Source organism: Astatotilapia calliptera, chromosome 7 (assembly GCF_964374335.1).
Source record: "Astatotilapia calliptera chromosome 7, fAstCal68.1, whole genome shotgun sequence".
Classification (NCBI taxonomy): domain Eukaryota; kingdom Metazoa; phylum Chordata; class Actinopteri; order Cichliformes; family Cichlidae; genus Astatotilapia; species Astatotilapia calliptera.
In genome coordinates this window covers 43,838,786-43,862,111 of record NC_137428.1, presented here as the reverse complement: position 1 = coordinate 43,862,111, position 23,326 = coordinate 43,838,786, and the positions used below count along the sequence as shown (strand labels likewise).

The following is a 23,326-nucleotide window of genomic DNA, read 5'->3' as shown; positions in this document are numbered from 1 at the left end:
CTTTTGAACGTGCAGACGAGGATGACTGGTTTGTCTCTGTCGCTTTTAACACGTCGGGTGTCAGAAAAGGTGAATCTTTCCATCCCAGTATACACTGCATCCTTGACTAATGTGCACAGTAAAACACTTACTAGTGAACTCAGTTACAGGTAGACTGATTGTGTTTTCTGCAGGTACAGAGCAGGGACCCTGATTCTGGTTGATTAAAAACCTCTCACCTGCACAGAGTACCGCAAAGACGGCCATGAAGTCACAGGACAGCCCGTGCTTGCACTCCGACTAAATGACTAAATAAACCACAACAATGTTTTCAAATTCACATTTAGTTAGTTTTACAGTTAAAGGCACACGAGCCAAGGATCAAATGACTTCTGAGTGCGTGTGACGTGCACACTCGTGCCAATACTAGATTTATCCTTGAAGTCAAAGAGTCACTCTTCCAGTGTCCTCAACAAAAATGAAAAAGTTAATTTGGGTCAGCACAGTCATTTTTCTGCCCTCCTCCCAAATGTACTTCCTATCGATGGAGTGAGAAAAGTGCCTTCCATGGTCATCTAATTGCCTGTTTTCATCACTCAGTCATCTTCTATGTGATCTAGAAGAAGTGCACCAATAATTATTACAAGGATATTTGCTTTCGGTACGCTCAGTTCAGCTGAGGTGTTTAAAAAGGTTTGTGTCTTTGCAGCAAAGTGAAAATGCTGAATGACCTCCTCCAAATGTGATTCCATCATTTTTGCCAGGACTGGTATTGCTGCTTAAAGAAAAACACAAAGTGTTGGTTTAATCAAACCAGCTGCTAACGCCTGTTAGCCACTGGAAAGTGTCTGGATCTGTATCTCTCTCATTAAATTAGTTAATTTTAATTAGGAACTAATTTCAAATGTAGCAGCAGACTCGTCACACCAGACAACATTTTTCCATGGACTGAGCTTCAGAGCAGACAGCAGAACTACAGCTAAACTATAAGGAGGTAAACTGCCTATTCACTGTCAGATACTGTGAGAGGAGTACTACATGCATCACTGAAATATGGCTGCACTCATACTGATAGTACTTGGCTTATAACTTTTTGGCAGATAGAGACGTCTGGGTCTGAGTGCTCCAGAGAAAGGTGGAATTTCACTCTTTGTGATTGAAAAGCGGCTCAATCCTGAGCCCGGATGTTGATTGTCAGGATGCATCCAGAACTCTTTGGGTATTATTACCACTGAACCATCAACGTTGTGGGAAACGTCTTGTCTGGCTCTTGTACAGATGAGCCCTTCAACTTTTGCCTCACGTGTGATGAAGTTGCTGGAGAAACTAGCTGAAGGTTTAATAGAAACCTCTCTCAGCCCTCTGCAGTTCATATATCCCCTAAATTTAGGAGTGGATGAAGCAGTTATTTACCTGTTGAAGAGAGCTTACTCCTGTCTGCATAGTAACAGCTGATTATGTGAATCTGAAATCGATCGATCAACACAGACAAGTTGTGTTTGTGAAGTTTTAACTTGCCTTTGTGACAGGGTCAAGCAACAATACAGAGCCTAACTGCAGTGTGCACGGCTTTTGATAAGGAAGAATAAGAAGCACAGAATCATTTATAGAAATGTTATCTGCCCACTGTGGTCACAGAGCACAATGAGAACGTTCTGTCCAAAAGATCGCTTCTGCAGTCGACTATCTCGTGTGTTCAAATTATTTAAAGACAATACGTGATATTTTTGTAGGATCCTATTCAGCCAAGTCAGCTTGACACAGAGAGGGGCAGAATCCTTTCCATCACATCACTGAGAATAACCTTTTTGATTTCTTCAGTGCATTTAACACAGTCCAGTCACTGCTGGATAGTGTACAGCATACAGGTCATTTACAGGAAATGTCAGTGACTACCTGACAGACACACTGGATTATGTGAGATTGGGCAGTGCTCCGTCTGATTTGGTGGTGTGTTGTTCCCCAGCAAGCAGCACAACGTGCCACTATTGTCGTCTTCTCAAGACTGGGTCTGTCGTCTTCTCAAGACTGGGTCTGTGCAGCCCCTAATCTGCTTTCTATAATACTACTATGGAGAAGTACCTGATATAACTGTAATTCAAAAATGCAGACTGCCTTTTTTTCACAATTTTATTTCACTGTTTTTAAAAACTTGTTTAAAGTTTTCTTTCTGTAAATGGGAACTATTTCATTGCATATTGTGCTATTACAGATAAATATTTCACATGTGCGTTTTATTGTCAATTAACAATCAAGAACACTCTATACAAGGCAAATGTTTTGTTAAAATTTACAATTAAGAGATGGTTTCATGAGTGAAAGTACAGTTTACAGCAGGGTACAAACACCGGTTACGCTCAAGAACAGGAAGGCCAGATTACTTTGCCAGAAACATCTAAAAGGGGCCTGCACAGTTTTGGAAAACATTTTTTGGGGACAGATGAAACCAGAATGAACTTGTATCAGAATGATGGAAGAGAAACCGGTAATGATCTGAAGCATGCCACATCATCTGTCAACATGTTATGTCAGCACTAAAAACAAAAAAACGAAAAAGACCAGTTAGACTCTCAAAGTAAAGTTTGTGTTACTTGATGAAGCATGTGTCCTTGGACCAAATCTATGACTGAGGTATTTTTTGGACCTCCACAGTGGCATCAGCAGTTGCACTGTGGGTTCTTGTAACCCAGCTGACTCTTTTCAATGTGGAGAAGTAGCTGCTCTACTCTGAGTCCCTCGCAAACGACTGAACTTCTCACCCTATCTCTGAGAGGCCATCCACCCTTTGGAGAAATCTCAAAAATACCAAAATGTTTTTAAGGCTCAAGTTGTGATTGGCCTGCTGACTTAAAATCCTCTCCTTGCACTGGCAGTGGTGTATCTGAGTTGTTTTAATGTTTTTAAAACCTCCGGCAAAATCAAAAAGCCCCATAGTCCCATGTTGTGTTACTGTGTAACTAACACACATTTTTAATCAGTAACTTTCACTGTCGCTTTTTAAGCTGTGGATTAAAAGACAGGAAAACTATAAACTATCACATATTTGATTGGCTGCTGCAAACTTCATTGGTTAAACAGACAGTACTGCCTCTACAGATAAATAAGGGTGTGTGCAGACAGTACTTGTCAGAGAACTGAGAAGCAAACATGGACATGCAGAGCAATGTGGAAAAGAGGGAACACTGGAGTAAGAAAAGAGAATATATCCTGGCATCTGCTGGCAATGTGGTGGGCCTGGGCAATGTGTGGAGATTCCCTTACCTTTGCTACAAGAATGGTGGAGGTGAGTATGTACAGATGAGCATAACCCTCTGTTTGCCTGCGTGTGCTTTTCTTATATCTACAATGAATAAATGAGCAGGAAAGAAGAGAAAATCTTCATATTGTGGTAACAAATAAAATGTGTATTATTTGAAATTAACTCCAGATCAATGTGTTATATCAGCCATTCCCAAAGTCAACAGTGCTCCAGCCCACTTAAAAAAACAATCACACCAATCTTAGATCTTCACTCCAATTACAACAAACAAGAGAAAATGATTTATTTTTTTGGTCAAAAAACATGAACAACACAGGCTGTTGGTTATAATTTGCTAATGCTACCCAGTCATGTGGAAAGTGTCAGGGCCGATGTGTGAGCTACCTGCCACTGGGGAACAAACTTCAATATAATATATAAACTTACAAGACCTTATGGCAGAAAGCCATAGTATTTAAAATGACATGAAAAAGGTATGGGCAATTAAAAGAAACACTGTAAACAACAAAATAGATATGGTAACACAAACACAATAAAACTGAAAAATATAGAATTGTATCGATTAAGGATACAAAATCTAGATATGAAGGGCAAACCGATTTAAACAGGCAGAGAAAACACAAAAGGATTTGAACTGAACGACAATGACTATAGAAGTCATTTTTGATAGCACTGTGGTCTGAGAATAGAAATGAAAAGCAGTTTTCCACATTCAGTATTAACTTGAGCCATGCGCCTGTTCATCTTAGCCGCTATGATGCCTGGCAGGAGCTTCCATGTGGTACTGAGGCAGGTTATTGGCTGGTAGTTAGCTGGGACAGGTCCTTTCTGGAGGTCCTTGGGGACCCGGACTGTTCGGCCTTCAGTTATCCATTCTGGGTCTGCTCATGGGTTAGCAGCTGGTTCATTTGTGCTGCCATACACTCATGGAGTGCAGTCAGTTTTAGCCAGTAGATATGAATCATGTCGGGGCCTGATGCTGTCCAACTCTTCATACTGGAGACCTGTTCTTGGATGTCTGCCACTGTGATGCTTACTGGACCCTGTTCAGAGAGGTTGCTGTGGTCTTCTCTTAGATCTACTAGCCACTGAGCATTGTTGTCATGGGTTGTGTCCTTCTCCCAGATGCTCATACAGCATTGCTCCATTTCCAGCCACGGTGGGGCTGTTCTCATATTGTTCCCTCACCACTGAGAGTACACCTTGGATGGTTCAGTGGAGTACAGCCTACAGTTTATTCTCCTTCTGTCTCTCGGCTGTATGGCAGTTTCTAAGGCCTCAGAAATGGACAGCTTGTTGAATTTCGTGGGCACTCTGTTCTTCATTGCACCGTTTTGCAGCTCCAGTAGTTTGCTAACTGCCTTCAGCACTGCCTTGATTTTTGTTATCTGTCTTTTTTCATCGTCTCTGATGTGTTCGTGTGTGTGTAGGTGCCTTCTTGTTGCCTTACCTTTTCTTTGCTGTACTGTGTGGCATGCCACTCTTCCTCCTGGAAACTGTGATTGGTCAGTACACACAGGAGGGCACTATCACCTGCTGGACCAAGCTCTGCCCGCTGGCACAGGGTAATGAGATCATTTCTGTTTAAATATTTACTTACAAATCCAGAGGATCTTAAAATGTTCTGTATGTGATGGGAATTCAGATTAAAAATATTAAAAGCAAAAAAAAGCTTAGGGTTAATTTAGGCAAAATAGAGTTTGTTTGTTTGTTTTGTTTTTTTGAGCCAGACCAGCCATGTGTTAATAAAACTGATGAATGCTGTAACACATTTACTTATTAAAGAATGAGGCTTAGTCCCAGTTTTCTCTGCAGGCTGTGGTAATAAGCAAAAAATATTTGTGACAGTGGTTTTGAACAATAATTTATATACTATATGCTTCATCTAGATTTTTTAACCTGCTTTCACTGGCTTACGACTTGCAGATGTAGCTGCCATATTTACTTCTTATTTTGCTTAACATTGACATGTTGTTGTTGTTTTTAGCTATATCAGTGCTCCGTCATATTACTGCTTAAACTGATTTATTTATTTAGTTTTTTGGATGCGTTCTCTCTTCAGGAGCTGGTTATTCTATCATCATGATCCAGCTATATTCCAGGGTCTACAGCATTGTTTTGGCCTGGGCCCTTCTCTATCTTGTTTACTGTTTCCGAGACCCTCTGCCCTGGGCTACCTGCAACAATTCCTGGAACACAGGTCAGATGATTTTTCCAGGCACCTTTTTTTCTGACATGCCCTCCCAAACTCTACAGCTAGGAAAACAGCTAGCCTATTTATATGCTCAAGCTATACCTTTCACCACAGAACAAGTCTCAATGCTTCAATGCTGTTTGAATGTGTTAGCAAACTGAGCTGTTAGATTGGACTTTAATCGGGTCAGCATAATGCATCCTCTCAGAATGGTGCAGGCAGCTTTAGAGGGCTGATTTAAGGCTAAACATTGATCAGGCATAATACTCTGACAGGTAAAGTGAATAACACTGATTATCTCTTCATCGTGGCATATGGTGGGATATGTTAAAGAGCAGAATTTTTTACTCAAAGTAAACACGTTAGAAGCAGAAAAAAAAATCTGCCTGGAAAGGAACAGTAGTGAATCAGTGACAGGATCACGGGTGGCCAAGGCTCACTGATGCATGAGAGGAGTGAAAGCTGGCAGGTCAAACTGCACCCAAAAAGTTAATTCTAGTTCTCACAGAAAGGTGTCAGAAAACACAGAGCATCACAGTTTGTGTATGAGGCTGCATAGCTGCAGACCAGTCTGGGCGCCCATACTGACCCCTGTCCACCACTTAAAGCACCAACAATGGGCACAAGTCTGCATTAGAACTGGACCACAGAGCAATGGTAGAAGGTTGCATGGTCTGATGAATTACAATTTCTTTTACATCAAGTGGATGGCCAGGTGCATCTGCCTCGCTTACCTCGGGAATCTTTGACAACATTTGACCTTGATACGAACCACCTACCCAAGCAGTGTTGCAGACCCCATACAGCCTTTGATGGAAACAGTACTCCCTGATGGCTGTGGTCTCATTCAGCGGGATAAGGCGCCCTGTCACAAAGCAAAAAATGGCTCAGGAACAGTCTGAGGAGCACAACAAAGAGTTTGAAGTGTTAAATTGCTAAAATCCCTCCAAAATACCCAAATCATCTTGCTACTTAGAGGACTTAAAGGATCTGTTGCTAACATCTTGGTGCACATACCACAACACACCATCAGGGGGACTCCAGGTCAGAGCTGCTTGACAATAAAAGAGCAACCAAAACAGTATCAGGCAGGTGGCCATAATGTTATGACTGAGTGATGTATGTATAGCTGCTTAAGCAGTGCATTGTTAAATGGTTGGTATTTCTACAATTTAGCCTCTGTACACCACCACTGTGGATTTTAAATCAAAGTGTCAAGACACGATTAAAGTGCAGACTTTCAGCTTTAATTCACAGGTTTTAACGGAAGAGTCACATTAATTGTTTCTGGCACTGATTCCAGGAGTTGAACTGGCGTTTGGTAGCTGTTCACTGGCACTCTCAAAACGAGAAAAGGGATGCTGACACAAGTCAATGAGGTCAGCATTAGGCTGAGCAACCAAAACAAACCTAACCTTCAGTAGTGACCCACTCGTATACATTCTTAAAAAGTAGGAATGCACCGGCACACCATGCTGTAAACCTGGAGGGTTTACAACAAGGCGTAAACCTTTACACCTTGTAAACACTTTGATTACTGTCAAGGACAGCAGGGTCAAAATAGACATCACCAGATATCCTCTGTTCAGATTCAACTAAATGTTGCACTAATTCACTGATTATAGGGGTTTTTTGGGTGGCTGCAGCTGTGGAGAAAGAGCAGGTTGTCAGAAGGCCGATGGTTCGATGCCTAGCTCTTACAGAGCTTTTGTCAAAGTATCTCTTGGGAAGAGTTTAAAATCTGCCCTCCAATCTTGTTTGATTTAACAGCAGCCATGTACAAAGGCAAAAGACTTTGTCGCTGTCCAAAAACTTATGGATTGAAGTGGATACTTCACATTACATTTCAATCACTTGTAACTGATTCCTTAAGTTTGATGTGAATATAAATACATATTTGCGCTGTGTTGCAGCCAGTGTCTTGAAACAAACAAATATATGGTTTTTGTTGTTTTGTCCAGATTCAAAAACACCCATCACTCTTTTATTCACCAATGTTACATTCAAACAGAGGAACTAACCATTACATCTCTGAACTGATGTCCACAGATAGATGTGTGGACATCACCTCTGCAAACCAGACTGCAGTACACAGTGGCAACGCGACAATAGACTGGAAACTGGGAAATCTCACAAAATCTTCAGTCTCAGAGTTCTGGGAGTGAGTCAGCTATTTTTACTTTTTTCACATTACATTGCAGCTCATTTAACCAGAACTACACTATGTTCTTGTTAAATATTTATGCATAGCTAACCATCTCTGTTTACTCTCCACAGGAGACAAGTGTTGTCCATATCCGCAGGAATAGAGGAGCCTGGTGCAGTAAAATGGGAGGTGCTGCTTTGCCTCCTGGCCTGCTGGGTGGCCTGCTACTTCAGCATCTGGAAAGGCGTCCGCTCAGCAGGAAAGGTCTGTAAAGATGAAAAACCTATACTATGAAAATTTTCTGCAGAATGGGCAAAGTTTGTCAGAGGAAGAAAACAGAGAAGAGCCATTTGAGATACATACATACGATTTTCACTGGGAGTTGTCCAGATGTCCTCCTGTCTTTTTGTCAATGCCACTGTATCCAAACCAACATCGTAACAGGTTTCAAACCATCTTGTTCTTATAAATTGGCCATTGGCACTCCTCCGCTCCCAAGGAGTGGAAGATTTTCACTTTCATGGCCTCTCACTCTCTAGGATTGTGGTAAATGTTTTCTATATAGCGTTTTCTACTCTATTTGAGCACTCAGAGTGCTTTATACAACATCCCTTTTTCACATACAAGCATTTTTAAAGAAGTGCTTTCTATTTAATATTCACACTGATAAACTTATCGGAGAGCAACTTGGGGTTCAGTATCTAGGATATTGGTATATCTGTAGCAAGGATACTTGTATATAGACCAGAGTATCTGGGAATCAGATCATCCATTTTCCAATTAGTAGATGACCTGCTCCACCTCCTGACACGCCCGTTGTGTTTCGTGTCAAACAATGCACTGTGAACATGATCCAGACACCCTGTTATCTTCTCTCTGTTAAAGTTGATTTAAAATGGACTGAAGAGAAGTGGAAAACTGTTCTGTGGTCAGACGAATTCTAAACGGAAATTCTTTTTGGAAAACATGGACGCTGCATTGTTCTGAGCAGCAAGACAATACTAAACTGTGTGTGGCATCTACTACACCAGCATGACTTTGTAGCAGAAGAGCCTGGGTGTTGAACTCGCCTGCCGGCAGTCCAGACCTTTCACCAACTAAAAACATTTCCTCACAAAAGAAAAACAAACATTACAAAGTGGACTCAAGAATGCTGAGCAGCTAGACTCCTGTATAAGACAAGAACGGGACGACATTCCTCTCCCAAAATCCAGAATCTAGTCCCTCAGCAGGTGCTTCATCTTTTTGTTCACCCGTAGTGTAGTGTCTTGTCAATGGTGGTATTATTGACATGACTATGGATGTAACAATAAATAAATCAATCTTTCAGATCATCAAACAAGTCTTATTATTAGACAAAGATAACCAGAGTAAATAGAAAATGCAGTGTATAAATGATTATTTCATTTATTAAAGGGGAAAAAGCTCTCAAACCTACCTGGCCCTGTGTGGAAAAGTTATTGTGCCCCGCTCGTTCTGATTATTCCCACGCCCGATGAATCACCTGTTTGATAAAATGACATAGACTATAAAAAATCTCCAAAACCAACGCATCATGCCACAATCTAAGAAACACCTGAGCTCACAGACACTGACATCTATAAGTCTGGAAAAAGTTTACAAAGCCATTGCTAAGGCCTTAGTTACCATGGTGAAACCAATTAACCGAATACTGAGAAAACTTGGAACAGTGGTGAATCTTCCCAGGAGCTGCCTTCCATCCAAAATTACCTCAAGAGCACAATGAAGGCTCATTTGGGAGGTCAAAAAAGAACCCACAAAAACATCTGAAAAACTGCAGGCTTCACTTGTCTCAGTTAAGGTCAGAGTTCATGATTCAACAGTAAGAAAGAGACTGGGGGAAATGGATCCATGGGAGAAATCCAAGAAGAAACCACCGCTGACCAAAAAGAACACAAAGGCTCATTTGCCAAAAAATAACTTGGTGACTGACTTTTGGGAAAATATTCTGTGGACTCATGAGACAGAAGCTGAACTTTTTGGAAAGGTTTGACTCTGTTACATGTGACATAAAACTAACACAGCATTTCATTAAAAGAACATTGTACCAACAGTTAAACATGGCGGTGGTAGTGTGATGGTCTGGGGCTGCTTGCTGCTTCAGGACCTGGATGACTTGCTGTAATCGATAAACATCCTAAGTGATTTCTGTCTAACATTCACACTCTTTGCTCCTGTTTATACATATTGGGAGATTGTGGTCATTGCTCTTGAACTTTGAAGCAGACTGAGATAGTGTATTGCTATTGTTGAGAGTATCATACAAAAAAAGGAAACAAACAGGGAGTTAGGAGACTGGAAACTGTGTGCAGACTCCAGGTCTCTACAGTTAATATATGGAAACAGAAAAAACAAAAAACAAATGACTCAACAAATGAATAAAAATAATGTTGATACAAGCGGGAAAATGAAATACTACAGGATATTTCCTCATTCTGCCAAACAAAATGATTTCTGTTTGCTTTCAGGTGGTGTATTTCACAGCTGTTTTCCCTTATGTGATGTTGGCCATCCTGCTGGTCAGGGGATTGACACTGCCAGGTGCCTGGGAGGGCGTGGTCTACTACCTGTATCCAGATCCTTCTCGTCTGGCAGAGCTTCAGGTGGGGAAACCTTTGAACTTGTTCGAGATACGGCATTTGTGAAAGGACTTTTATTGTTTTATTGTATAATGCTTTAATCCTGGAAAGTTAAACCTTTTACTTGCGATCGGTTGTGCTGCAAAGTAATAACATCTCTGTGACTGCATGATATAGTACTGATGACTTTACGTGTTTTCTAATCTTTAATCAGGTCTGGATGGATGCTTGTGCTCAGGTCCTCTTCTCGTATGGTGTTTCATCAGGGAGCTTGATCACATTGGGCAGCTACAACAGAAAACACAACAACTGTTACAAGTAGGGATGGGTATCGTTTAGGTTTTATCCGATACCGGTGCCAAATCGGTACTTTTGAAACGGTGCCGGTGCTCAAACGGTGCTCAAACCGGTGCTTAAAGAATGGAGAACACAAAATTGGTCCAAAAACCTCTCATGTTCAGCTGTTTTTTGTAAAAAGATAACAATGTTAGCCTTTTCTGCAGCTATGGGGCATATATGGTATCACTCTTGGCTGGAAGCAGTGCTTAAACAATGGAAAAAAACACAAACTTTGTCCAAAAACCTCTCATGTTTAACTGTTTTCCACTTTTTCTTTGGTCATTTTAGCCTTTTTAGCCAGGGTGAAGGGAGTATCTGCCATCAAACAAGAAGACAGCCGCATGTAGCTATGATGATGTTTGCTAGTTCACCTTACATGCATTAATGTAATAACGTGGTTAGCCTACTCAACGTAAATTAGCTACTCACGCAGAGAAGAACGGCTGCTGCTGCCACCATCATCCGTCATCATTTCTGCTACACTGGCAGGGCTAGGGGCCAGGACTCTCCTCTTCGTGTTTTTGGGGGATGTTGCATAACAGGCAACCCACCCGACGTGCACGGTGTGAGGTCTCGCAGCAAGCTATCAAATACGGCGCATTTCTCGGCTTTTAAAAAAAACGCTATGCGTCTCCAGGTGTTTCATCGGATTTGAGGTGTTACCTCCTTTGACAGTATCACAGTATCAGCTTAAAGCACTTGTTGCTGCTGAGTTTGCATATTTTGCTATGAAGTACAGCCAGACTTTTGACCGCTTCGCCTTGGGCATTTTTAATCTGTAGCTCTGCTCTAACAGAACGTACGTACCTGGCCCCGCCTACTATCCTCGGAAACGTAAAATGATTGGCTAGAATCTAAAGTGTATCACAGCTCAGGAAAAAAAAGCACCGAAATAAAGCACCGAAATGTGCGCTGCTTTTCGGTCTGGTTACTACCGTTTATGTCAGAACCGGTGCCATCATGGCACCGGACACCGGTACCCATCCCTAGTTACAAGTAAATAATGTGTACCACAAGCTGCCGACGGGCCCATTCCACAAGCGTTCTTCGAATGACTGTAACTCAGTTAATGTTTAAGCTAGAGACAAAATTCTCATGGTTTTGGAAAGAAGAAAAGACGAGCCCAGCAGTGATGTTTGTTGGAACATGGTAGCACTGCTCCAGAGTCCAGTGACCATAAACGGAGCCAGTGGTTCACTACATGAGCACCGCACTTAATGTTACCTTCGGCAAATGCTTTGCTGCACAGAATCTGGGTTTCAATACAGTTCATGTTGTTCATAGAAAGACAAATGAGATGTAGGTGTATATCATGTTACCGTCCAGGTCAAGTCTTCTTCAGAGAAGACTATTATTGCATTGCTGAAATATGCACAAACTGCATAATGCTGCTATTCCAACACAATGGCTTGATAGTAGAACTGGCCTGCCTGCAGTCCACACTTTTGACCAGCTGAAAACATTTAGAGCATCTCTAAATAAAAACAGGACAAAGCAGAGCCAGGATTGTTGAACAGAAAGGATGCTGTATCAGACAAGAATGGGACAACATTCCTCTCCAGCAGCTGCTTCTCAACTCACAGACGCTTATGGATTGCTACACTGTAGGAAGCGTCAACCTGTCCCTTTTTTTGAGGGACAGTGAAGTGACCACTGTCATCAAATACTCTTACACTGTGTGTGTGTGTGTGTGTGTGTGTGTGTGTGTGTGTGTGTGTGTGTGTGTGTGTGTGTGTGTGTGTGTGTGTGTGTGCGTGCGTGCTCAGGGACAGTCTGTGGTTGTGTGCGCTGAATAGTACCACCAGCTTTGTTGCCGGGTTCACGGTTTTCTCAGCTCTGGGCTTCATGGCCTATAAACAGGGAATTCCTATTAACATGGTGGTGGAATCAGGTAGGAGAAGCTTTTGTATTTAGAAATTTTGTATTTTATCTTAACTGTCACAAATTTGTTGCAAACGATATGATACAAGTCAAACAGAGGCGACAGATATGTGAATGACTCTCATGTGCTCCCAGGCCCTGGGCTGGCATTCATTGCATTTCCTCAGGCTGCAGCCATGATGCCAGTTCCTCAGCTGTGGGCAGCATGCTTCTTCTTAATGCTCATTTTGTTGGGGATTGATACAGTGGTAAGGTAAAACTCTCACATGCTATTCCCCCAAAATCTTTTTGTTTAACTTACCAAGACTTGTCACCGCTGCTCATACTTTGCTACTCAGGATTTTCTTGTTTGAATAATGACACCACTTAAAGAGCACTTCATAACATCACACTGACTTATGAAACTCCTAAAAATCCTGTTTGATTTTTTTTCCTCACCCTCTTATTCTACCTACATATTTAGTTGTCATAGTAAACTAAATGGATACTTTAAAAAAGGGCCCTTTTCTGGCTTGATTAGATAAGTACAGTGAAGACTTGACAGGAAAGGAGGCAGAAAGAGGAAGACATGTGGCAAAGGGTCTAAAAAAGGTTTTATGTATCAGGACACAAAAAAATTGTTCAAGTCAATTCAATTCAATTTTATTTATAAAGCGCCAAATCACAACAACAGTCGCCTCAAGGCGCTTTATATTGTAAGGTAGACCCTACAATAATACATACAGAGAAAAACCCAACAATCGAATGATCCCCTATGAGCAAGCACTTTGGCGACAGTGGGAAGGAAAAACTCCCTTTTAACAGGAAGAAACCTCCGGCAGAACCAGGCAATATTATCTGGTCCTTACCAGGATCTAAAATTATCATGAGCAAGATTTTTAGAGATTATACCATGTAATTATCAGTTCAACAAAAACAAAACGGAGCACCTTGCCCCTAACCAGTGGTTGGACTTTAAGACACTTTTGCATAAATGAATGTAAACCTCAATGAGCTGACCTCACTGCTGTAAAAAGACTGGGCCAGAATTCGTCCACAACGATCTGAGACTAATAAAGTCATACGTAAAAAAAAAATTACTTCAATTGCCAAAGATGTTCCAAAAGCTAACTTGTTATGGGGTCCACTTAGTTTTTGTTAAATAAATTATTACACTGTGTTTCATGCTGTGTCGTTCTTCTGAGGTTGTATTTATGTTATTTCGATTCCCGTCAAGCACCGGATAACTTTTCCTATGTTCTGATACCTAAAACCTTAGAAATGAAACACTTTGGTCTCTCTCTTATTATTTTGTCCAGAACTGATAATGCAACAATATACAAACTGAACTGTGGTTTACTGTCAGAGCTTGTGACAGTGGATGCACATGTATTTAATTTTTCTTGTTCCAATGCAGTTCAGACAGTATCCATACAAATCCGAAATCCTTCTGTAGTAACAGGGTTGAGAGGAATGACAGCTGAGTTTAGGAGGTGCCATACAGACACAATATGACTTCTGTAGTTCAGACACCAGTAGTGTTCTGTTGAGATGTTGTTACCATGCATCTGAGCTCAGCAGCTTCCCAGTGCTGTAATTAGCTGAGTGTTTGTTAAACACCATCATTTTTGTGGGCATTTTTAAGCATGTAGGGCTCCTTCACCTGAAACCTTCTGGTATCATTCGTCATTTCTCTTCCACTACTAAAGTAAGACCTCGTGTTTACAAGTGTGAAGAAAAGAAGAGTGATTGAATATCCAGCCAGCATTATGACAGAAGCTTGCTGATGGCGAGCAAAAGGACCTGAACATGGTGCAACATGCTAAGGGACATTTCATTAAATATTAGTAGGGATGTATGTATATGTATACTTTTGACTCAGTGTGCATTAAAGAAAATCCAAAATGAATCTTTGAAGTCATTAAAGATGTATGCTGTACAATCATTCGATCCTGGAAAAACAAAAGCTCAAGAAATGATTAAAAGCCCCAAATTACCATGGCTCTCATGCCCGTGGATCTAAACTGTATTCTCTTTCATTGTTGTCTTGACCCATAAAGAAGAAAAACCATCCTTGACTTTATTCTCCTTCATTGTCATTTATAATGTTTTTTTTTTCAACCCTGTGTGTGTGTGCTAGTTTACAGGCTTGGAGACTATAACATCATCAGTGATTGACATGTTCCCAGGACAGATGCGCAGACCTTGGCGCAGAGAAGTCTTCCTCATAGTCTTCTGCTTAGTCTGCTTCATCATACAGATCTCCCTCACCACTCAGGTACGGCACAGGACAGCTAACATGCAACAGATTTACATAGGAGTCGAAATACACCTTTCAGTGTATATGTACACTATGTCACTGTGGTCTGTTGTCCAGGGAGGAGTCTATCTGTTCCAGCTAACCGACCACTATGCTGCTAATGGAGCGTGTATATTATTCGTGGGTCTGCTCCAATGTGGGGCTGTTGGCTGGGGCTTCGGTAAGTCCTGAATTCCTCGCTATTAGCCTTTGTTATCAGGAGGCAGAAAATACACAAAGGGCTGGATTTAAATTGTAAATAGGTAACCAGAGTTAGCATTAAATTAAACACCTCAGTCTTCACTGAGGTTTTTGGCTTTAAATTATAGTTTAGGAGAATCTTTCTTTTGGGGACAAACATATTCTGATTTTGAGAGTGAGAGTAAAAATTAAATACCACTGTCATGTCAGTGTGGTCAATCTAAAGCTATAGTTCGTTTACAGAACCTAAAGAAGGCTTTGGTACTGAAAACATTTATTAATAATTCTTATTTCAAACCTTTAAAGGCTCATGAACTGCATCAAGGAGCCTGTTATAGTCAAGACCACATATTTTTGAACAGTGATGCAGTTTTTGTGATATTGCGTCTTTGTACTCCACTGTGGTGGATTTTAAATCAAGCAATCAAGATGTGATTGAAGTGCAGATTTTCATCTTTAACTCAAGGGGGTTAACAAAAGCACTGTATTAACTGTTTAAGAAGTATAGCCAGTATTATAAACAGTCTTCCTTTTTCACTGGATCAAAAGAACGTGCGTAACTGACAGACAAGAAAAATGTTTTCACAACATTTAACCAAGGCAACAACACTCATGAGGCATTGTTATGGAAGGGGGTGTATGGCTGCCAGTGGAAGTGGGTCACTGGTGTTTGTTGGTGATGTGGCTCCTGATAGAAGCAGCAGGATGAACTGTTGCAGGCCTGTACTCTGCTCACATTTAGACTAATGCTGCAACACTGAGCAAAGAGAGCAACCCAAAAGTTTCTCAAGGTAAATAAGTGGGATATTCCTCAAGAAAAAGAAAAAACATGCAATTAAAATAATAGCACATAGTAAGAAATTAAAAAACAATTTTTCTTTTTGTTCATTTTTGCCTTTTGTCACCTCATCTAAACCCAAAAACAGCAACTGATGTTGTCCACAATAAAGATCTAATGGAGTATTTCAAGTGAGGAAACACAATTTGGTCTCTTTCTATTTACACAGTGTTCCAGAAAGTTTGCACCTAAAAATCTCATAAGCCCACATTTAACTCACAACAGAATACTGAAAACATGTTTAAACTGAGGAGAGCAGCTGCTGCACTTTTATTAGAGGACTGCTGCTGATAGAGGATTGTAGCGTCTCTACAGTCGTGGCCCTTCTTTGTTAGTTTTCATTTCATGATGCTCCAAATGTTTTTATTAAGTCAGAGGTCTGAACTGCATGCAGGCCAATTCAGCACCCAGACTCTTATGCTATCAAGCTTTTACTATTGTACTTGTGATAATGAGACAAATAACATTCCCAGTGAGCAGAAGCAAAGAGCAGCAGACAGTTTTTAAAGGTCTATTGGTTAAACAGTAAATAATGGGAGTTAATGAAAGGGCACAGGAGGAGATCCTCAGCTCCACAGATTTATACTCAGGGAGTCAGAGAGAACACACAATGTCAGCAGGGCAGAGTGAAATAGGTTTAATAGAGGCTGCCTTATTTAAGGGAGCTGTGCAAACATAATCTTCCGGGGTTGTAATAAAACCAGGTGAGAAGTTGACAAGGAACTGAAGGAAACGAGAAAAGTCAAGGTTACTTCCTCAACACATGTAAAAATCTCAAGGAATGAATGAATGATAAGGAATCATTGCATTCTTTTTTTTTCATTTTATACAGACTTCCAACTTTTTTGGACTTGGGGGTTGTATTTTGGAACCTTTGAACGTAACTGGGCTTTGTATACAAATGGCAGCAAATCCTAAAGAGTCAATTCAAATTAGTTAAATTAAGTTTGCACTTCTTCAATCACATCTTGTTTGACTTACAGTCCACAGTGTTTGCATACAGAGGAAAACACAAAATAAAACAACGTGTTACTGTCCAAAACCTTTGGACCTAACTGTACATAAAGTCCTTTGGTAGGTAATATAATATAATATTATATAATGTAATATGTTATACCAATACATTTCTCTACAATTGCTTTAACATACAGCAAAACTGCATAAGGGAAACTGCAAAAGGATCATTTTTGATAAATTTACTTTTAGTTTCACTGTCATAATTCCAATACATGCTCTTACTTGTAAAAGTTTTAAAGAATTAAAGTTTAGTTTAAGAATTGTTTTGTACGTCTTTCAGGGGCTGAACGGATGTGCGATGTAGTTGAAGATATGACAGGACACAGGCCATCGGTATTCTTCAAGCTGTGCTGGCGTTACTTCACCCCCCTGATCTCTGTGGTGAGTTACACATTGTTAAGATCTGCAGGAGTGACATTTTTTAAGCTACTTATTAAAACATTTATTTGCAGCTGATTCAGGATAGATGTTACAGAAGGCAAAGCCTGTCGTTTTAAGGGTGATCTAGCCATGGTTTATTGCACAGTGCCTGTATACTAGACAACATGGTCCAGGAGTGTGTCTGTTTGCATTGTTCACTGAGCAGTGCTACATCATTAGACAGAGGTTCAGCTGCTTTGAGTTGTAGTTCATTTAAAGGTTTTAGTGGCAACAGCTGTGAAGATGAAGATGGCCCCAACGCTGCCAGTCAGGAAGAATTTGATTTTGTGCCATTGATGAACTTAGGAAACATGTCTAGTTTGTGTTTCAGAGAAGTTAGGACTGATTACAAATCTCATGTACTACCCTCTGTTGTCTCAACAATGCTATAAATAGCTGGAAGCCAAAATTTGCACTCCCACAGTGGACCTCAGCTGTGCAGTTTTATGCAATAACTGTCGGCATGTGATGTGAAAATGAGTAAAGCAAATCAAATAATTTTGGTTTGGTTGGTGTTTCTACAGATTTTATTGTTATCAAAACAATCATGTCTGAGGTTTGTCCAAATGTGGTGTTTCTAACTGGCACATATTGTCCAGTAATGATTTTCTTTTAGTGCTGGAACCTAGATTGTGAAAATTTTAATCCCGGTAACATAGATTGTGTTAAGTGTAGGCTGTGTGCAGGCAGGAGTGGTAGTAGGAGGACCCAATGTGCAGACACTCGGAGACGGAACGTGAACTCGAAACATCAGTACAACCATTATAGCCCAAATTTTAATAATATGTATGCATTAAGTGCATAGTAATTACATAAATTGCAAAAAAAACGCAATAAACTACAAAAAAAATTAAAATCGTTTTGGTTTTTTTTAACATATATTTCTAGTTAAAGAAACTTAAGAGGCTTATCCCTCAAAACTGTAAATACAAAAAAGTTGCACAAACTAGTTTCCTACCACAGGAAATTTATTTTAAGTGTCTTCATAGTTTTATTTTTGAAATACACCAATTTTCATATACTACAGGAAAAACGAAAATAAATATTATAGTGCAAATTTGCAAAAAAGCAGCATGTGCATCAAAATAAATTATTTCCAGCAGTGCAATTTGAGTCCTAAGCATCCCAGAAACGACACAGAAAGTCATAAAGTCAAACATAACTTTTAAAAACAAGTATAGGCTCATGAGGCCCTGATGGTAAAAAACTACATTTACGCAAAATGACGTCACTTCCGGTTTCGGGCAGGTCATGGCGGACATGCGATAGTTCACGCTGATGGACGTAGGAAGTGTTATGAACAGCTGATGGATCGGCAAAGCCTGTTTCTGGAATATTATGTTTTTGCTGCTGCAAGTGCTTTTTATGCAGTTTTTGCAAAGCTATATGTGGAAGGAAACGGTGACCTAGGACAAGCTGATGGCATAAGATGTAAGTACAACTCCTCCGGTTTCATATGCAAAAAAAATTATTGCGCTACCTTACGTGGTTGCAGTGCTACAGGGATTTAAAAATAGTTAAGTAAAACAGAGGGTGCCCGCTCCGACCAGCTCTAAAGGGTTAAATACACAGAGGGAGCAATCAGGGAATAGGTAACAGGATGGAAACACAGCTGGGGCAAATCAGGCCTAATGAGACAAAGAAAGCAAAACCAGACGCATTTACATAAGACACGGACTTTCAAAGTAAAACAGGAAACATAACACAGACTGAGCTTACAGACACAGACTCACAGGCAGGCACTACAACAGAGGGAACAGAGACGTGGGACCAGGGCAGACACAGACACTGACTGGACACGGGGATATAGCAACTGAGGATTACACAGAGACATAAACCATAAGACAGAACTCTAACAAAGACCAGAAATGATAAATAATATAATAAACTCAAAACACTGGGTCAACGACCCAGGCATCCTAACAGATTGCCTTTGGATCAGTTCAGTGTATAACACATTGCAGGGTAATAGACAAAATATAATATTATATTTGTAATTTAAGTAGAATTTGTATAAAGAACACGTGAGACTTTTTGTGGATTTGCTGCACGAGCAACACAAGAGCTGCTGTTCACCAGCAGCTGTAAACCTGGAGATAAGACAAAGAATGATGGAACTGATAAGCCAGCTTGTAACATTCAAAAAAAGGACCATTTGTGTCTTGAATGTTTCATTTTGATGATTTGGGCTCATAGCTAATAAAAATCAGGAACTCACTATTTCATTATATTAGAACATTACATTTTGACTTTGAGTAAATTGGTGTTCAAACAGCATGTATAGCATGTTTCTCTCTGTCCAGCACACAGAGCAGGGTAAACCCCAGAAGATCAGTGCTAAAAATGCTGGCTGTTCACAGTTTGCAGTATTCATGGAAATTTGACTGGAAAGGGAAAGTATATTAGGAAAAGGTGTACAAAACACAGGAAGGATCGCAGCCGAGAGGGCTGGTGACAGAGCATCAAGAGCCACCACACAGAGATTTTCAGGAGAGGAACTACAATTGTCACATTCTTAATATCAAGCTACTCGTGAGGCAGAGATGATGTCAGAAGATGGTGACTGACTGTTGCTCAGAGGCCCAAAGTCATCTTGTCCTCAGGCTTAACATTTAAGATGGAGAACCATATGACTGCATGCATACAACTAGTATAGTAGCATGTTAAAAACGAAAGAACATTTAATTAAAAGATAAAGAAGTAAAGGAAAAATCATGATTAAAAACAGTGTCATTTCTGAATGAAAAGTTGCACATGTTGGTTGCTAAGGAAACAATTCTTCTATACTATCTGTTCATATGCTTGATGATATTAGTGCTGCCTGTTTATTCTTCTATTACTTCCTTAAAGGTTTGCTTCGTCGGCTTCTTTCTGGACTACCAGCCCCTGACATCCAACGAAGGCTACATGTACCCAAACTGGGCCTACCATCTGGGCTGGGTCATGGCCCTCTCCTCTGTGGTTGTAGCACCCATCTGGGCTGTTAGCAAGATCTGCCTCAGCAAGGACCCCCTCAGAAAGGTAACAGCACTGATACAATTCTGACTTTTCTTTCCGGCGATATATTTATGAAACTTTCAACATAAACTAATAAAAGAAAAACCTTCTGATAACATCTCTGTCCAAAGTCACATTTGAGGAAAAAGGCATAATCACTAGCAAATCATTTCATTTCATGGGTGCAGGTATTCATTGTGACTTGCCCAAAGGAAGAAGGGGCCCAGTGTGATTTATCACTTTGAAGTGATGCCACAGCCTACGACAATTAACAACTGACAGTGGATTACTTTAATGTTCAAGAAGTCATAAAAATTGGTGTTTTCTAAAGCAAGTTCTAGTTCTGATCCCTCTGTACTTATTAATCTGTTGTATAATGTCAAATACGTTTTATGATTAAAAAATAAACAATTAAATTAAATTTTATTTATATAGCGCCAAACCACAACAACAGTCGCCTCAAGGCGCTTTATATTGTAAGGTAGATCCAACAGTAACACACACAGAGAAAAACCCAACAATCATGCGAGCCCCAATGAGCATTCACTTTGGCGACAGTGGGAAGGAAAAACTCCCCCTTTAACAGGAAGAAACCTCCGGCAGAACCAGGCTCAGGGAGGGGCGGGGCCATCTGCTGCGACTGGTTTGGGTGAGAGAAGGAAAACAGGATAAAGACATGCTGTGGAAGAGAGCCAGAGGTTAATAACAAGTATGATTTAGTGCACAAATATGCTTTAAAACAATACTTATGTTGCCACCATGGTGTGCCTCAGTTTAACACTGAAAACTGAACCTGTCCATCACAGCCCCTGTGATGCAAACTGCTAATTTAAAGCTTATAGCTGGGGTTAGGGTCGGGTTGTAGATCATCTACTACATGTAAGGTTGCTGGTTCAATCCCTGGCTCCTCTGGTCTGCATGCTAAATATTCTTGGGCAAGATACTAAGTCCAAGTTGCTCCCCAATGCATCCATTAGAGTGTGAATGTGTGTGAATGTTAGATAGAAAGCCCATGTGTAGAAAAAGCATAGAAAAAAGTGCTTGTGTGAATTGGTGAATGAGACAAGTGCTTGTTGGCCCTGTTGTGCTCAGGTAGAGTAGAAAAGTTTAAGAACCAATTGCCATTTACAGCCTTTTCTTATTTATGGAACTTTACAAATACAAAACTGGATGCAAAATCTGACATCTAACACAGGATTTGTGCACAACAAAGTACCAGCTTGAGACAAATACTGCCTGGGCTTTCATGCTGTAGCCATTTTGCACACTTTCACTGAGCAGTGCCTTCTCAGGTGGCTTTGGCTCAGAAGATAGAGCATGTTGTTTCAGGCCAGACCATTCTCACTCCCTAGGCGGGAGAACGTGTTGTTCAGGCAACTGTTGTTGTTGCGCATATAAATAACATTGAATTGAAAAATTGAATTGAAAGATCAGTGCTTCGGTCCTTGTCAATAAGACAGTGTGACTTAAAATCTAAAGATTGGCTTGAGTCCCCAGTAAGAGTATGAAAGCATTTGCTTTGACATTTCCATAATTGCACCCAGTTAATAATGGATGGTTCCCATTTCTGTATCTCCCTCCCCTCCAGGGTCACAGTCTGCTTCCATGTTCATGCCATCACTGACAGTTTTCATCAGTGAGCTTCACCTGCTTCATTGTTTTCATGCTTGTCCTGCCAGAAATCAACATCGTTTTCTATATTTTACATCTCTTTGACCATCTTTCTCTTTGTCTGGTTGTCATTTTTATTTTCCCCAACAGCTTGTGATCGATATCTGGAGCCCTGTTGATGCCCCCACGGTGAGACCAGAAGATATCCAAAATGAATTAGAGATTAAAGCAGTGTCACTTACTGAGATCTGAGTAGAGAGAGTATTTCTGATGGACAACATATTAATCTATGTATTCATATTCTTTACTTAATAAATATTACTAGAAAATAAAGCTTTGACATTTGAGTGCTCAGATAAATCTGCGTCTTGGTCATTTACCCTTGTAATAGCACTTGCAGCACCTTCTTTAATAATGAGGGGAAAGTCTGATGACTGTCTTTTTGGCACTTATTACTAGGGATGGGTATCGTCTAGGTTTTATCCGATACCAGTACCAAACCGGTACTTTTGAAACAGTGCCGGTGCTTAAACGGTGCTCAAACTGGTGCTTAAAGAATGGAGAACACAAAATTGGTCCAAAAACCTCTCATGTTCAGCTGTTTTTTTGTAAAAAGATAACAATGTTAGCCTTTTCTGCAGCTATAGGGGATTTATGGCATCACTCTTGGCTGGAAGCAGTGCTTAATCGATGGAAAAAACACAAACTTTGTCCAAAAACCTCTCATGTTTAACTGTTTTCCACTTTTTCTTTGGTCATTTTAGCCTTTTTGGCCAGGGTGAAGGGAGTATCTGCCATCAAACAAGAGGACAGCCGCATGTAGCTATGATGATGTTTGCTAGTTCACCTTACATGCATTAATGTAATAACGTGGTTAGCCTACTCAACGTAAATTACACACGAACAACATTAAGCTACTCACGCAGAGAAGAACGGCTGCTGCTGCGATCAACATCCATCATCATTTCAGCTACACTGGCAGGGCTAGGGGCCAGGACTCTATTCTTCGTGTTTTTGGGGGATGTTGCTAACTCCGGTCCGATAACAGGCACCACACCCGCAGTAGATGTGCTCGGTGTGAGGTCTCGCAGCAAGCTATCAAATACGGCGCATTTCTCGGCTTTTAAAAAAACGTTATGCGTCGCCAGGTGTTTCATCAGATTTGAGGAGTTACCTCCTTTGCACAGTATCATAGTATCAGCTTAAAGCACTTGTTGCAGGCTGCTGTTTGCATCTTTTGCTGTGAAGTACAGCCAGACTTGTGACCGCTTCGCCTTGGACATTTTTAATCTGTAGCTCTGCTCTAAAAGAACGTACGTACCTGGACCTGCCTACTATGCTTTCAAAGGTAAAATGATTGGCTAGAATCTAAAGTGTATCACATCTCAGGAAAAAATAAAGCACTGAAATGTGCGCTGCTTTTCGGTCTTGCTTTTCCGTTTATGTCAGAACCGGTGCCATCCCTACTTATTACACATTAGAACACTGGAAGTGGATTTACCTTAACATCAATTAATTTACATTCCTGAATCTTTGTCTAGTTCACAGAGATGAGAAATACCAGCC

General features: G+C 40.6%; 1 protein-coding gene across 3 annotated transcripts; it reads left to right on the top strand.

Moving 5' to 3' along the window:
• Nucleotides 1–133: 133 nt before the first annotated feature.
• On the top strand, nt 134–22,120 carry LOC113026247 (sodium- and chloride-dependent GABA transporter 3-like). Of its 3 annotated transcripts, XM_080304534.1 has the most exons (15): nt 134–3,262; nt 4,669–4,803; nt 5,301–5,438; nt 7,482–7,593; nt 7,710–7,842; nt 10,068–10,202; nt 10,393–10,496; nt 12,284–12,408; nt 12,534–12,646; nt 14,518–14,655; nt 14,755–14,857; nt 17,013–17,113; nt 20,003–20,173; nt 21,738–21,785; nt 21,911–22,120. In XM_080304534.1, the coding sequence occupies exons 1-14, from the start codon at nt 3,127–3,129 to the stop codon at nt 21,771–21,773; spliced, it is 1,680 nt and encodes a 559-aa protein (XP_080160660.1). In that variant the 5' UTR covers nt 134–3,126; the 3' UTR covers nt 21,774–21,785; nt 21,911–22,120. The 3 variants fall into 3 exon arrangements, with proteins under 3 accessions (XP_080160660.1, XP_026030580.1, XP_026030582.1); XM_026174795.2 differs by lacking the exon at nt 21,738–21,785; XM_026174797.2 differs by lacking the exons at nt 10,393–10,496; nt 12,284–12,408; nt 12,534–12,646; nt 21,738–21,785.
• The last annotated feature ends 1,206 nt before the right edge of the window (nt 22,121–23,326 follow it).

Bases quoted from the DNA above. Each gene is read 5' to 3' on its own strand.
- LOC113026247 (XM_026174795.2), top strand. From the start codon at position 3,127: ATGGACATGCAGAGCAATGTGGAAAAGAGGGAACACTGGAGTAAGAAA. The intron at 14,858-17,012 runs GTAAGTCCTGAA...TACGTCTTTCAG, and splicing joins GGCTGTTGGCTGGGGCTTCG to GGGCTGAACGGATGTGCGAT. The intron at 20,174-21,910 runs GTAACAGCACTG...TTTCCCCAACAG, and splicing joins GCAAGGACCCCCTCAGAAAG to CTTGTGATCGATATCTGGAG.